This window comes from Microtus oregoni, unplaced genomic scaffold (assembly GCF_018167655.1).
Source record: "Microtus oregoni isolate MIOR12 unplaced genomic scaffold, Mior012 000056F_ref0000123, whole genome shotgun sequence".
NCBI lineage: Eukaryota > Metazoa > Chordata > Mammalia > Rodentia > Cricetidae > Microtus > Microtus oregoni.
In genome coordinates this window covers 9,990,113-10,004,848 of record NW_024543832.1, presented here as the reverse complement: position 1 = coordinate 10,004,848, position 14,736 = coordinate 9,990,113, and the positions used below count along the sequence as shown (strand labels likewise).

At 36.2% G+C, this 14,736-nt stretch overlaps 1 protein-coding gene across 1 annotated transcript; it reads right to left on the bottom strand.

Moving 5' to 3' along the window:
- Positions 1-12,385: 12,385 nt before the first annotated feature.
- On the bottom strand, positions 12,386-13,315 carry LOC121438567 (olfactory receptor 4L1-like). The gene has a single exon (XM_041638816.1). It carries the CDS (start codon positions 13,313-13,315, stop codon positions 12,386-12,388), a length of 930 nt encoding a protein of 309 aa, XP_041494750.1.
- Positions 13,316-14,736: the final 1,421 nt, after the last annotated feature.

Here is a 14,736-nt window from a genome sequence, read left to right as displayed (position 1 = left end):
ACATAAGGTTGAGAGATATCAAAAGATAGTTTTGAATGGTAATACAAGTTGTGGTAGAAATTAAATAAGGTACAAGTCTTTGAAATCACCAAGATAGAATAGATATGAAGCATTATCTCTGAATTTGTCAAGTGCAAGTAGACTAGACATTATAGATGTATTTATTGCCTGTATATATTGTATATAGTTACTGTACTTACTGGATAAACTTTTTCATTAGTTATAGCATTCTTTTTTAAACAAAAGCGAATGTAGTGGTACTTCATTTGTATTTTTTAAGTCTTCACTATTTACTAGAACCCCTTATTTTCTTATTGTACAAAAGAATGCCACTATGACATTTTCACAAAAATATCATTGTGCCTTGATGTTGCTTTCCTTATTCTTCCTCCCACCACCTGTTGATCTCCTTCCTCCCCCACAATGGTCCTCTTTCATTGTTCTTGATAGTCTGCACATCAGAGAAAGTTTGTGAAATTCTCTACCCCATAACTTTCTCTTGTCCCACTTCCACTCCCATTAGATCTCTCCCTCTTCTACTATGGCTATGTGATAGCTGTGTATGTCTAGATTTTGATTATTAGATAAATGTGATATTTGTCTGAATCTTCCCTATTTCACTTAATATAACAATATCTAGTTCCATCAAGTTTCTTGAAAATAGCATAATGTCATTCTTTTTTATGAATAAATATATTTGTTTTTAATGATTTTTATTGAGCTCTACATTTTTCTCTGCTCCCCTCCCTGCCTCACACCTCCCATGTTCAACCCTCCCCCAAGGTCCTCAAGCTGTCAATTTACTCATGAGATCTTGTCTCTTTCTACTTCCCATGTAAATTAGATCTAGGTAAGTCTCTCTAAGTGTCCTCATTGTTGTCTAAGTTCTTTGGGATTGTGGTTTGTAGGCTGGTTTTCTTTGCTTTATGTTTAAAAAGCTACCAATGAGTGAGCACATGTGATAATTGTCTTTCTGTGACTGTGTCATCTCACTTAAAATAATGCATTCTAGCTCCATCCATTTTCCTGTAAAATTCAAGATGTCATTATGTAGTACTCTATTGTGCAAGTGTACCACAATATCCTTCTTCCATCTTTGGTCAAGGGGCATTTAGGTTGTTTTCAGGTTCTGGCTATGACAAACAATGCTGCTATGAACATAGTTGAGCACATGTCCTGTGGCACGATTGAGCATCCTTTGGATATATACCAAAAAGTGGTATTGCAGGTTCATGAGGAAAGTTGTTTCCTAATTTTCTGAGAAATCACCACACTGATCTCCAAAGGGGTGTACTAGCTTTGATTCTCCTCAGTAATGCAGGAGGATTCCCTTTTCCCCACAACCTCTCCAGAATAAGTTGTCATCAGTGCTTTTAATCTTGGCCATTCTTACAGGTGTAAGATGGAATCTCAGAGTTATTTTGATTTGCATTTCTCTGATGACTAAGGTCTTAAGTGTCTTTCAGCCATTTTAAATTCTTCTGTTGAGAGTTCTCTGTTTAGGTCTGTACTCCATTTTTTATTGGATTATGTGATCAATTTCTTGAGTTCTTTGTATATTTTAGAGATCAGACTTCTGTTTGATATGGGGTTACTAAAGATCTTTTCCCATTTTGTATGGTGTTGTTTTGTCTTATTGACCTTTTCCTTTGCTTTACAGAAGCTTTTCAGTTTCAGGAGGTCCCATGTATGAATTGTTTCTCTCAGTGTCTGTGCTACATGGGTTATATTTAGGAAGTGGTGTCCTGTGCCAATGCATTCAAGTGCACTTCCAACTTTCTCTTCTATAAGGTTCAGTGTGGCTGGCTGTATGTTGAGGTCTTTCATCCATTTAGACTTGAGTTTTGTGTATGGTGATCGATATGGGTCTATTTTCATTCTTCTACACATTGATATCCAATTATGCCAGAATCATTTGTTAAATATGCTTTTTTTCCATTTGATATTTTTTGCTTCTTTGTCAAAAATCAGGTGTTCAAAGGTGTGTGGATTGATATTCAGGTCTCCTATTCAGTTCCGTTGGTCCTCTTGTCTGTTCTTATGCCAATACCAGGCTGTTTTCAGTACTGTAGCTCTGTAGTAGAGTTTCCTCTTAACACTGCTTTCATTGTGCCCCATAAATTTGGGTAATGTTGTGTGGTCATTTTCATTAAATTTTAGGAAGTCTTTCATTTCTTCCTTTATTTCTTTCTTGATGCACTGATGATTCAGGTGAGCATTGTTTACTTTCTATGTATTTTTGAGTTTTCTGAAATTATTAGTATTGCTGTTGAATTCTAGTTTTAAACCACGGTGATCTGATAAGGTACATTGGATTATTCCAAATTTTTTTGTATTTGTTGAGGTTTGTTTTGTTACCAAGTATGTGGTCAATTTTTGAGAAGGTTCCATGAGGTACTGAGAAGGTATATTCTTTTCTGTTTGAATGGAATATTCTATAGATGTCTTTTAAGTCCATTTGAGTCATAACATCTGTTAGTTCTCTAATTTCTCTGTTCATTTTTTTGTCTGACTGACCTGTTCAATGGTGAGAGGGGAATGCTGAAGTCTCCCACTATTAGTGTATGGGGTTTAATATATGATTTAAGCTTTAGAAGTGTTTCTTTTACATATGAGGGTGACATTTATTTGGGGCATAGATGTTGAGTATTGAGATTTCCTCTTAATAGATCTTTCCTGTGACTAATATGAAATGGCCTTCTTTGTCTCTTTTGACTGATTTTAGCTTGAAGTCTATTTTTGTTAGATACTAGTATAGATACACCCACTTTTTTCTTAGGTTCATTTGATTGGTATATTTTTCAAAACACTTTACTCTGAGATAATGTCTATCTTTGAGGTTAAGATGTGTTTCCTATATGTAGAAGAACGATGGATTCTCTTTTTGTATACAGTCTGTTAGCCTGTGCCTTTTTATAGGTGAATTGAGTCCATTTACATTAAGGGATATTAATGACTAGTGATTGCCATCTCTTGTTAATTTAGTTTTAATTGTTGATGATGGTAATTTGTGCATTTTCCCCTTCTTTAAGATTTGCTGCTATGAGACCATAAATTGTCTGTGTTTTTGTTGATGTAGCCAACTTCCTTGTGTTGGCGTTTTCCTTCTAATATTTTGTGTAGGGTTTGTGGCTAGGTATTGATGAAATCTAGTTTTGTCATGAAATATTTTGTTTTGTCCTTCTATGGTGACTGAAAGTTTCATTGGGTATAGTAGTATGGGCTGGCATTTGTGGTCACTTAATGTCTGCAAAATGCTTGACCATGAACTTCTCCAATTAGAAGTCAGGTGTAATTCTGATAAGTCCACCTTTAAAGGTTACTTGGCCTTTTTCCTTTGCTGCTTTTAATATTCTTTCTTTACGCTGTATGTTTAATGTTTTGATTATTATGTGGTGAGAGGAATTTATTTTTGGATCCATTCTATTTGGATCTATGTAAGCTTCTTGTATCTTCATAGGAATATCTTTCTTCGGGTTGGAAAAGTTTTCTTCTATGATTTTGTTAAATATATTTTTCTGTGCTTTTGGGTTCAACTTCTCCTTCTTCTATACATATTATTCTTTGATTTGGCCTTTTCATGGTGTCCCATATTTCATGGATATTTTGGGTTAAGCTTTTGTTAGATTTTTTATAGTTCCCAGAGATTTTATTTTTTTCTTCTTCTTCTTATTATTATTACAAATTTTCACCTCTTCCCCTCCTCCTATATCCCTGCCCTCCCCCCATTCCCACTTCCCCTTCTTCAGTCCAAAGAGCAGTCAGGATTCCCTGCCCTGTGGGAAGTCTTCCCCTCTCCATCCAGGTCTAAGAAGGTGAGCATCCAAACAGACTAGGTTTTTTCTTTAACCAATTAGTCTATTTCCTCTATTGTATCTTCAGTGCTTTAGATTCTCTTTTCCATCTCTGTATTCTTCTGTTCATGCTTGTGTTTGTGGTTTGTGATTGTTTTCTTATGATTTTTGTTTCTATAATTCCCTCAGCTTATGTTTTCTTTACTGTCTCTATTTCAGTTTTCAATTCCTGAGTAGTTTCTTTCATATGTTTGATTTCTTTTCCTTAGTTTTCTTTAAGTGATTTGTTGATGTCTTCCAATTTACTTTTTGTCTTTTCCTCCATTTCTTTAAGGGAATTTCTCATTTCCTGTTTAAGAGTTTCAAACATTCACACAGTTATTTTTTAGGTCATTTTCTTCTGCTTCATCCATATTTATTCGTTCATGTCTTGCTGTTGTAGGGTCTTTAGGTTTTACTGGTATTGTGTTGCTCTTTGTGGTGTTGCATGTGTTCTTACATTTTCTACTCATCCTTTCCTCTCATAGGTGTGGTTGGGGCTGTATGAGATTCTGTTGAATGATCTTCTACGTGCCACTGAATACAAAGCTCAGATGGTTGTTTATTATGGTACAGTATGTGCCACAGTTCTAGTTACCCCATTGGTTACTCCCTGTTCCTGGCAATATTTCAGTGCTCCTGTGCTTTGCTCTGCTCCTTTGGAGTTTGCTGTCTCAGGCCTACTTAGGCCTAGGTTGCAAGCTTTGCCCTGTTTCTGTAAATCCTGGTATGGATTTCTTCATGCAGAAGTCCCTGGCTTGGAGTTGGACCTCCATACATTTCTGTCTCCAGTCTAATGCCTCAGAGGTCCCAGGCTTGGGTGCACCTGGAACCGCAGAGGACCTGTCTCAAGCTTATTCCCTCAGAGGTCCCAGACTAATACTTGGACCTGCAGAGGTTCCAGGTTCCTGCCGATTCCCTTTGATATCCCAGACCAATGCCCTGACCCACAGAGGTCCTGGCTCAGGCCTACTCCCTCTGAGGTCCCAGACTCATGCCTGGCCCCGCAGACATCTCTGGTTCTTGCCTATTCCCTTGGAGAACCTAGCTTCACTCATGCCCAGACTGGTAAAGGTCTTCGCTCAGGCCTAGTTTTTGAGAGGTCCTAGACTCACACCCAGACCCACAGGGGTCCTGGCTTAGGTATACTTTCTTGAAGGTCCTGGAGTCACACCTGGACTCTCATCAGTCTTTGGCTCTGGCTCACTCACTCAGTGGTTACTCCCCTGTACACGTTCCAGTGGAGATCTCTGGTTGCTGGCTGAGCTCTGATCCACCAATGTCCTGGGACTGGGTTGGCTCCTGGGACTGGATTTACTCCTGGCTTCTGCTCTGGGTAGAGCTTGCTTCCTCAGGCCCTCTCTGTCCTGGGTAGCTGGTTCTGCCCATTCCCATTTGTATTTTAATAAATAAAGCTGGCTTGAAGATAAGAAAATAAAATAGCCTCACTGGTCAGCCTTACAGACCAGACAGTGTAACACACCTTAGTCTCAGTAGCCACACTAGTTGCCATAGGAACTGGAAAATACATGCCTGCTGTGGGAAAATGATCTTGTGATCTTGTACCTTGTCATTGGTATTGTTTTAATATGAGGCTGATTGGCCAGTAGCCAGGCAGGAAGTATTAGTGGGGCAACCAGGCAGGAAGTAGCGTCAGATGACAAGAACAGGAACATTCTGGGAAGAGGAAAGACTCCATCTGCAGTCATCACCCAGACCAATAGGAAGTAAGATGAGAACACCTTGCTGATAAAAGGTACCAATCAATGTGGCTGACACACACAAAAATATGGATTAATGTAGGATGTAAGAGATAATAAGAAGCCTGAGCTAATAAGGCAACCAGTTTATAATTAATGTGCACCTCTATGTGTTTCTTTGGGACGGAATGATTGTGGAACCTGGGGGGACAGAAACCTCTGTGTATATATGCCTTTAATCACAGTGGTACACATCTTTTAACCCATATATATATATATATATATATATATATATATATATATATATATTAAAATATGTCTACAACATCATTGACATTTATTCATGTTTTCAAAGGGCAACTTCTTTGATCACACATTTATTAGAAGTTATGGTTATACCTGCACAAATAAAGACAGATAATGGTCCAGCATATGTGTCTAAGAAAATGAAACAGTTTTTTGCTTATTATAATATAAAGCATATTACAGGTATATCACACAATCCTACATGTCAGGCAGTTATAGAAAGATCAAATTGAATTATAAAAGATATGTTAAACAAACAGAAAGGCATGGAAAATACCTCCACAAATAGATTACATAATTTTTTATTGACCTTGAATTTTTTTATTTATTAGATTTTTTTCCAAAAAAATACTAATCCAAATTCCCATGCCCTTCCTTCCTCGCATTCCCTTCACACAAACTCCTACCATACCCCCCTCCCCTTAATCCTAACAGAGGGTAAGGCACTTTGCTTTGTGGAAGATACAAGGCCCTCCCTACTATATCTTGGCTGAGCAAGGTATACATTTAAAGAGAATAAGATCACAAAAGCCAGTACATGCAGTAGAGATAAATCCCAGTGCCATGGCCAGTGGCCCCTCAGTCTTTCCCAGTGATACAACTGTCAACCACATTCAGAGTGACTAGTTTGGTCCTATGATTGTTCCTTCCTAGTCCAGCTGAAGTTGGTGAGCTTCCATTAGCTCGGGTAAACTGTTTCAGTGGAAGAGCCCTTCAAGGTCTTGACTTCTTTGCACATATTCTCATTCCTTCTACTCTTAAACTGGACCTTGGGCACTCAGTCCAGTGCTCCGATGTGGGTCTCTGTCTATTTCCATCTGTTGTTGGGTGAAGTTTTTATGGTGATATTTCAGATAATCATCAGTCTAACTACAGGGAAAGGCCAGTTCTGGCACCCTCTCCTCTATTGCTTAGTGTCTTACTTTAATAAGAAAGGAACAACATCAGCAGAGAGACAATGAATAATAGAAAAGTCTTCTGAATTAAATCAGTTGCTATATTTCAAGGATGTTTTGACCTCACAAAGTAAACCAAGAGATGTGCTACATTGGGGAAGGGGTTTTGCTCTTGTTTCCACAGGAGAAGAAAAGTATGGATATCATCAAATTAATAAAGATTTAGTTTGAAAAAGAGAAATCTCTTGAGAAAGAGAAATGATGGCTCATCCAAGAGGTGACAACCAATCAGGTTTTAAGGAAACATCTTATGGGTTGGGGCAGTGTTCTGTTCTTGCCTTTGCAGGAAAATACTCATCTTTAGAAAGTCAAGAGACACTGGACTTCTAGATGCCTAAAGACTAAAAGAAAATCATCCATATAGGATCAGTAACCAAAGAGAATTATTACCTGTGAGGACAGGTCATCTGAGGGTAAGAATATCTGAATATTAATTAGAATAAAAGTCATAAATAATAAATAAAAATCATAGCTGTCTTTGGAATTGGCCAATGGCTCTGTCCTTCTCTAAATCCAAGCTTGTTGTTAAAAGGAAAATTTAGGCTGGGTGGTGGTGGTGCACACCTTTAATCCAACACTTGAGAGGAAGAGACAGGTGAATCTATGTGAGTTAGAAGCCACCTGATCTACAAGAGCTAGTTCCAGGACAGGCTCCAAAGCTACAGAGAAACCATGTCTAAAAAAAAAGAAAAGAAAAGAAGGGAAAAATAAAGAAAAGGAAAGAAAGGAAAAGAAAAGAAAAATTCTAAGTTTCTTTCTCATGTCAGGAGCCATCCGGTATGGAACAGAAAAAATTTAGAAAAAAAATTACGTTTCTTCATTCCTATTTTTGTCTCGATTGTACCTTTCATTGAATATATGTCTGTATAAATAATTTTTAAGTTTTCCACAATGAACAATGAATTTTGCTGCAGTAATCTTTGAAGTTCCCACAAAGATGGGGCCCCACAAGAACAACTCCACTTGAATGATATGATGTATGATGCTGATAGTGCTACTGTAAGTTCTGTTTCAGTTACGAGCTGCTTAAGATGGTTTCAACTTGGTCAGCTGATATAATGCACTTTTTACAATGTTGTGGCCAGAACTCCAAATAGGAACCTCAGAAAAACCTTACCAAATTCTCAGAGACTATCTGCAATTATACCAGATGGTAATCTTGAAAATTAACCATCAATTTACTTTCATAGAAAGAACATTGCCCCCATGATAACTGGAAGTAATTCTAGAAGATGATGTCCCTTCTCCCAACAAAGTTTGTCCTCAGGGCTAGGGACATCATTTGGGGGTTGATTATAATTGTTATAGTGTTGGGGTTTGGGAGTAAATTATGTCATCTCAGGGATCTCTTTGAAAAAGAAGGGAATTTGGATGGGACAATACATTAGTATGAACTTACTCATACTAATACTAGTACTAATACTCATATTAATTCACACTAATAAGAGTAAGTACTTGTGAGCTATTATTTATAGACAATTTACATTAGTTTAGATTTTTATATATTGATAAAATTTAAATTATATTGATATGTTCCTATTTTCATCTACAATATTTGTATACCTAGGCAAAGTTATTCTGTCATATTGTATCCATGCTTTCTTCTATCTCTGCTTAAGGCATTTTGTATATTTATACATATTAGGATATATTTATCATATTGCAATATATATTTCTACCTCTGATCAAGATACATATATATTGTTTACATTTGAGGTCATTGTCCTCACTTGTTGCAAGCTGTTTAAAGATTGTTTAATATTCTAATATGAAGTCTTAATTTTTAAGTTATATAGGTATTAAGAGTTCTAAGTCAATAGTCATCCATGTTTGTCATACTTATAGTTAGACTAATCAGGTTCTTTACGTACACAGAGATTGTATTCTGCATAGATAGATAATCTTCAACCACTTTAAAGAATATGACAATTAAACAACTTAGGATTCTGTTGACATGAGATACCACTGCTCCTGATCGAATTGGCTGAAACATTTTTCAAAAGATGACATATTGAAATACCTGGTGACGCCTGATATCCTTTGGCTTAGTGTTGATAAAGGGATTTTAAGACTCAGAGAAATGTCAATACCAGAATGAATTTGCCATATAAAACTTACTCCACATTTGAAGGCCCAGATTCATTTACTTTATTAATACTGTAATCATGATAATAAAAGTTGTTAGAGACGCACCAGAACATTAGAAGTTTTGTTATTACTCTAGAGCCAGAATTAGGATTGGAGCTACTGTCACTCAGTTAGATGAATTAAACACAATAAGTTTAATTATGTTCTATAATACCCAGGTGGACCACCACATGCAAAGTGAGAATAACTATCATAATGGGCAACCTAGGCAAAGAAATGTCTGTAATGACCTGACTTGACTACGGTGTCTTGACTCCTATGCACTTTGGTACTGAATAATCAGTTGTAGTATTTCTAGGAATGAAATAAAATAAGAAGCCTTGCTGTGGGACAATGGTCTTCTACCCTGTAATGATCTGTCACTTGTATTGGTTTAATAAAATGTTGATTGGCTAGTAGCCAGGCAAGAAATATAGGCGGGGAAGCCAGGCAGAAAGTATAGGCAGGATGACCAGAAAAGGAGAATTCTGGGAAGAGGAAAGGCTCAATTTGCAGTTATTACCCAGATGCAGAGGAAGCAAGATGAGAATGCTTCACTGATAAAATGTACCAAACCAACATGGCTAACACAGACAAGATTTGTGGGTTAATGTAAGGTGTAAGAAATAATTAATAAGAAAGCCTGAGCTACTAGGCCAAATAGTTTATAACTAATGTAGACCTCTGTATGTTTCTTTGGGACTGAATGGCTGTATAACCAAGTGGGTCAGAACCTTCTCCTACTCCAGTCAGCCACTGGCTCTTACCTGGACCACAGCCTGAAGTGGTAATTTTGCCTTCAGGAATCTCTGAATGAGACTGCTTCTGAGAGCTGTCTTCCCCAGATTATATTACTCTCTAGGGCTGGGATTAAAGGCATGCACTGCCATCATCAAATGCATGCACCACCTAGTTTCTATAAAACTTTTGTAACCACAGGCATTTAAGGTGTATGCCATTATGGCTTCTGAGATTAAAGGTGTATGTTACCATAATTTGGTCTATAAGGCTAAACAGTAGGACTGCTTTACTCTCAGATGTTCAGAATTATTTATTTATTTATTTAATAAATAAATATTTATTTATTAAAATACAATTAAAATCCACTACAAAGACTCCTGAACATTTGATTGATCTGAATAAGCAGAAAAAGTCTCAGAAATAAATGAAAGACAACCTTAGATCATGGCACCAGGGAACCTGGGGTCATGAACTAACTTCCATACTTGAGCCAGTTTTCAAACTTAGATACCCATGATGAAGTAATAATCAGATTCCCCTAAGAAAGGACCTTGTTAAAATGCCTGATTTTTACTATTAGCTTTTCTCCAATTCTTCCTTTAAGAGACATTCTACAAAGGTAATTGTTGAGATCCAGGTAGATCCAAGGGTTTCCCCGAGACTCTGATGAATGAATAAGGGACATAGTTCCTTGAGTAAAAGCAGGAACTTGTTTGAAAGAGTCAATAAAAGCCTGGGCCCAGAGCCTTGGAAGGAACTTACTTCTTTCTCCTGAAAGCTCTAATCTTTTTGTCCTAAGGAGTTGTGGTTATCACTCTTTTCCATGGTCCACTTTCATTGAATGTTGTCAATGAAGACAAACCTGTAGGTACAGGTCAGTAATTACACACTGTGTCAAAGGAAATAATGAGAATTTCCAGGATCGATGAATTAATTTTCAATCCATGAGTCATGACCCTTTGTGTGATTGAACAACGCTTTCACAGGACTCACATTTCAGGTATTTTGCATATTAGATATTTATATTATGATTCATAACTGTATTAAAATTACAATTATGAAGTAGGAACAAAATGATTTTATGTTTGGTGTTCACCATAACAAAACGAATTGTATTAAAGGGCTGAAGCATTCACTGAGAACAGCTGAACACAGATTCTAAATTGACACTAACTATTTTGGACTCCCAGGAGTATTGTGGCTGCCCTGTATATGTAGAGGTGTATAGAGGTCAGGTGATTGAAGGAGTGTTGGCTAACCCAAACTCACATCAGATCCAACTGTTTCACAATTAATCATGATTTTTCCCCAGTTATAGAGGGCATATTGCAGATATATATTCTTGGCAGTGTGTGGAATTCACATACTGGTTCTCTGATGTTTGGAGCAGAAGTATGGTTGGGAATGTCAGCTTGAAACCATTGGACTTATCTGTACTAGGGGAAATATTCAGCTAAAATCAACATTGTATGTCTGCAGGAATTGCAAAATCTAGTGTCACTCTCAAGGACTTGAAAGAGACAGGGGTGTTGGTTCCACCACATCTCACTTTACTTTTCCTATCTTGTCTGTGCGGAACACAGTTCATGGAGTGACCCATCACAAACATATTTGGTTTTGACTCTGATTGCATCTGCTTTACCAGATGTGGTGCCCTTACTTGAGCAGATTAACACTTCACCTGGTATTCATACTTGGTATGCAGGCCCTTTTCTAATACCTTGATTTTGGGGACCACTAGAAGCAATTTGCTTCCAGGAAGCAAAGCCAGCAGTATACATTCACAGTTTTACCCCTTTAAAATATTATTTCTTGAACCCTCTGTCACCATTTAATTTGAAGCAGTCTTTGTCATCTGTCTTTTCCACAAAAATCACACTGATTCTCTATATTGGTGAAGATATACTGATTGAACCAAGTAAACAGGAGGTAGCCAGTGCTTTGGCCTTCATAACACATATACAGATGAACAGATGTGAAATAAATATAAACAAAATTTAAGGACCTTTTAATTCAGAGAAAAATTTTATGAGTCCAGTGTTTGGTGGCAATCAGAGATACTTCTTCTAAAGTGAAGAATACATTTTTGTGCTTGGCCCCTCTCACCAAAAAGAAAGAAGCACAGTATTTAATGGGTCTATGCAGATCCTAGAAACAGCATAATTCTCATTTAATATGTACTCTAGCTTGTACAAAATGATTTGGAAAGCTGATGGCTCTTAGAGGTTCCTAGAATAGGAGAAGGGGTTTCCACAGGTCACTCTGAATGTTACTCAACCACTTGAACCACATAATCCAATAGACCTGATGACACTTGATGTGCCCCAAGTAGACTGAGGAAATATTCTGGAGACTTGGAATATCCCCATATATAAATCACATAGGGAACCTTTATGATTTGGAAGCAAAACTCTTCCATTATCTCAGATTCTTCCTTGAGATACAGCCTTTTCCATACAATTGAGAGTTAATTAAAACAGAACATTTAGCCACTAATTTGTGATGAAACATGAGCTTTCCTTCATTATTTTGGCATTAATTGAACAATGAAAAATAATGTTAAACCATGGTTACTAATATAGCAATACAATAATATCAATTTTTCTTTATTAGTGTATGGTTCAAACATAAAGTTTTAAATAATATATTATTTGTAATCTTTAAATTATCTACCCAATGTATGCAAAGGCTGTGATAAAATGTATAGCTTAGTATGTAAGTTCTACATGAAGCTAATTTGTTGGATCCATAATTTTTTCATAGCTTTCTTCATTTCCTGATTTCTCAGTGTGTAAATAACAGGATTCAGTACAGGAGTGATGACAGTATAAAATACAGCAAGCACCTTATTGCTTGCAAAACTACCAAATGGCCAGGCATAGATGAAGATACAGGGTCCAAAGAACAGAGTTACCACCATTATGTGGGCAGACAATGTGGACAGAGCCTTGGAAAGCCTGCCAGGTGATTTGTGTTTTACAGTGACCAGAATGACAATGTAAGAAAGGAGCAAGAGGATGAAACAGATAAAAGACAGCAGCCCACTGTCAGCAATGACAAATAACTCCAGAGTGTTTGTTTCAATACAAGCAAGCTTGATTACCAGGGGGAGATCACAAAATATGTTATTTACAATATTGTGGCCACAGAAAGGCAGATTCACTATCAATACCATCTGACTCATGGTGTGTATGAAACCAATTGTCCAGGAAAGTAATACAGATACATGCAGCAACCTGTGACTCATAATTGCCCTATAGTGCAGGGGTTTGCATATGGCCACGTATCTATCAAAGGCCATGACTATCAAAAGTGTCATTTCAGCACCCCCAAAGAGGTGCATGAAGAACATCTGGACCATGCACCCCCATAAAGAGATGCTCTTGTGTTCCGCAAGCAAGTCTCTGATCATCTTGGGGGTTGTGACAGTGGAAAGACACATGTCCAGAAAGGAAAGGTTTCCAAGAAGAAAGTACATGGGAGAACGAAGGGTAGAATTAGCTGCCACTGTGGCTATAATGAGACTGTTGCCCACCACAGTTGCACCATAGATCAAAGAAAATGTCACAAAGAAGAAAATCTGAAGTTGCCAATCTCCAGAAAATCCCACTAAAATAAATTGTGTCACAGATGATCCATTTTCATAATCCATTAATTCAGTTCAGAAACCTCTGGAAGTTCTTTAAATACAATGAGGTAAAAAACAAAAGCAAGACACAGTTATTGTTAGTAAGGATATATTTTGGTTTATCAGTACAATATCAGTTGGTGATCTGAAAGCACTCAATGTTTAACATATCAATATGATCAAATATAACTTGAAATGATTTTAAGCATCACACACCTTGAAAACAATATTCTTATACAAAATAGAAATCATTTGAATAGGTGAAAGTTCTATCATTTTACTTTATCATATGAAATATTTTAATAGATCCTATTTTTCCTATTCTTTTGTTCATATAGATTTAAATTAAAGAATAGATAGTAATAACTTTATTTTTTCTCTAAATATCAATCTCCATTTTATTGTATTCCTTAAAGTTTGGTGATTGAACCATAAATAGGATGACGAATTGTCCCAGTACACATATTGATCTGTATTTCTGAAGAGTTCAAGAAAGATTGCCTATTGTTTTTCACACAAAGACACAAGTTAGAATTTAATTTGTACATGGAAACCAGTCTTCAAATTCATTAAAAATAATTTTTCCCTTTAACCATTTTTGATATTTCATAAAAATCTAAAGAAACCTATATTCATACTCAGATTGTTTTAAGCCTTTCTTCTTAAATGCTTCATTGCTACTTAACAAAGATGGGCTCTTGTGAAAAATGTATGTAATTGCATATGCTAGTTTAGAAGCAAATAACTAACATCATGTCTCAGTTTTCATATATAAATTCTGTTTGTACTTCATTGATTAATGTTAAACTACCTCAACTGGGCTTTTTAGATATCATAATTTTACATTTTTAATTACCATAAAAAGTTTGTACAGTGATAGACTTCATTCTAAATACTTAATAAAAATTAAAGATGTTTAGTGCTCATAACAAACACATGATAAAGGAGTATTACTGATGGCATGTATTTATAAGGAAGCTGTGATTGTAAAATTTGTTGACGCAAGTATATAGCTAACAAGAATGAATGCTAGTGAGTAAAGCAAATTAATCTGACAACAGCATCTATGTTTATATCAATGTGCCAAATGCATCAAAAATGCAAAGGATATATTTCAAGTTGCTAAACATTCTTTGAAATCAATGGTCTCATGTAAAATTCTTACAAGATGCTATTCAACATTAAAATAAGTATCTTAAAAATGTATTTAACTACCACTGTATAATCTAGAAATACATGATAATAAGGAAAATTATTGTAGGACTTATGCAAAAACAAAATTAAGAGTATTTTCATGTGACACCTTCAAGATTGAAATAAACTTTATGGTCAATAAACCAAAAAGGAGGCAATATGGATAACATAGGAATATCTATAAAATGAGTTACTTTAAGTACTTCTTTAAATACTTTCCAACTGCTTAAATCAAATACATTTCCTTCTAA

Excerpts from the sequence above, each read along its gene's own strand:
- LOC121438567 (XM_041638816.1), bottom strand. The coding sequence starts at position 13,315 with ATGGATTATGAAAATGGATCATCTGTGACACAATTTATTTTAGTGGGA.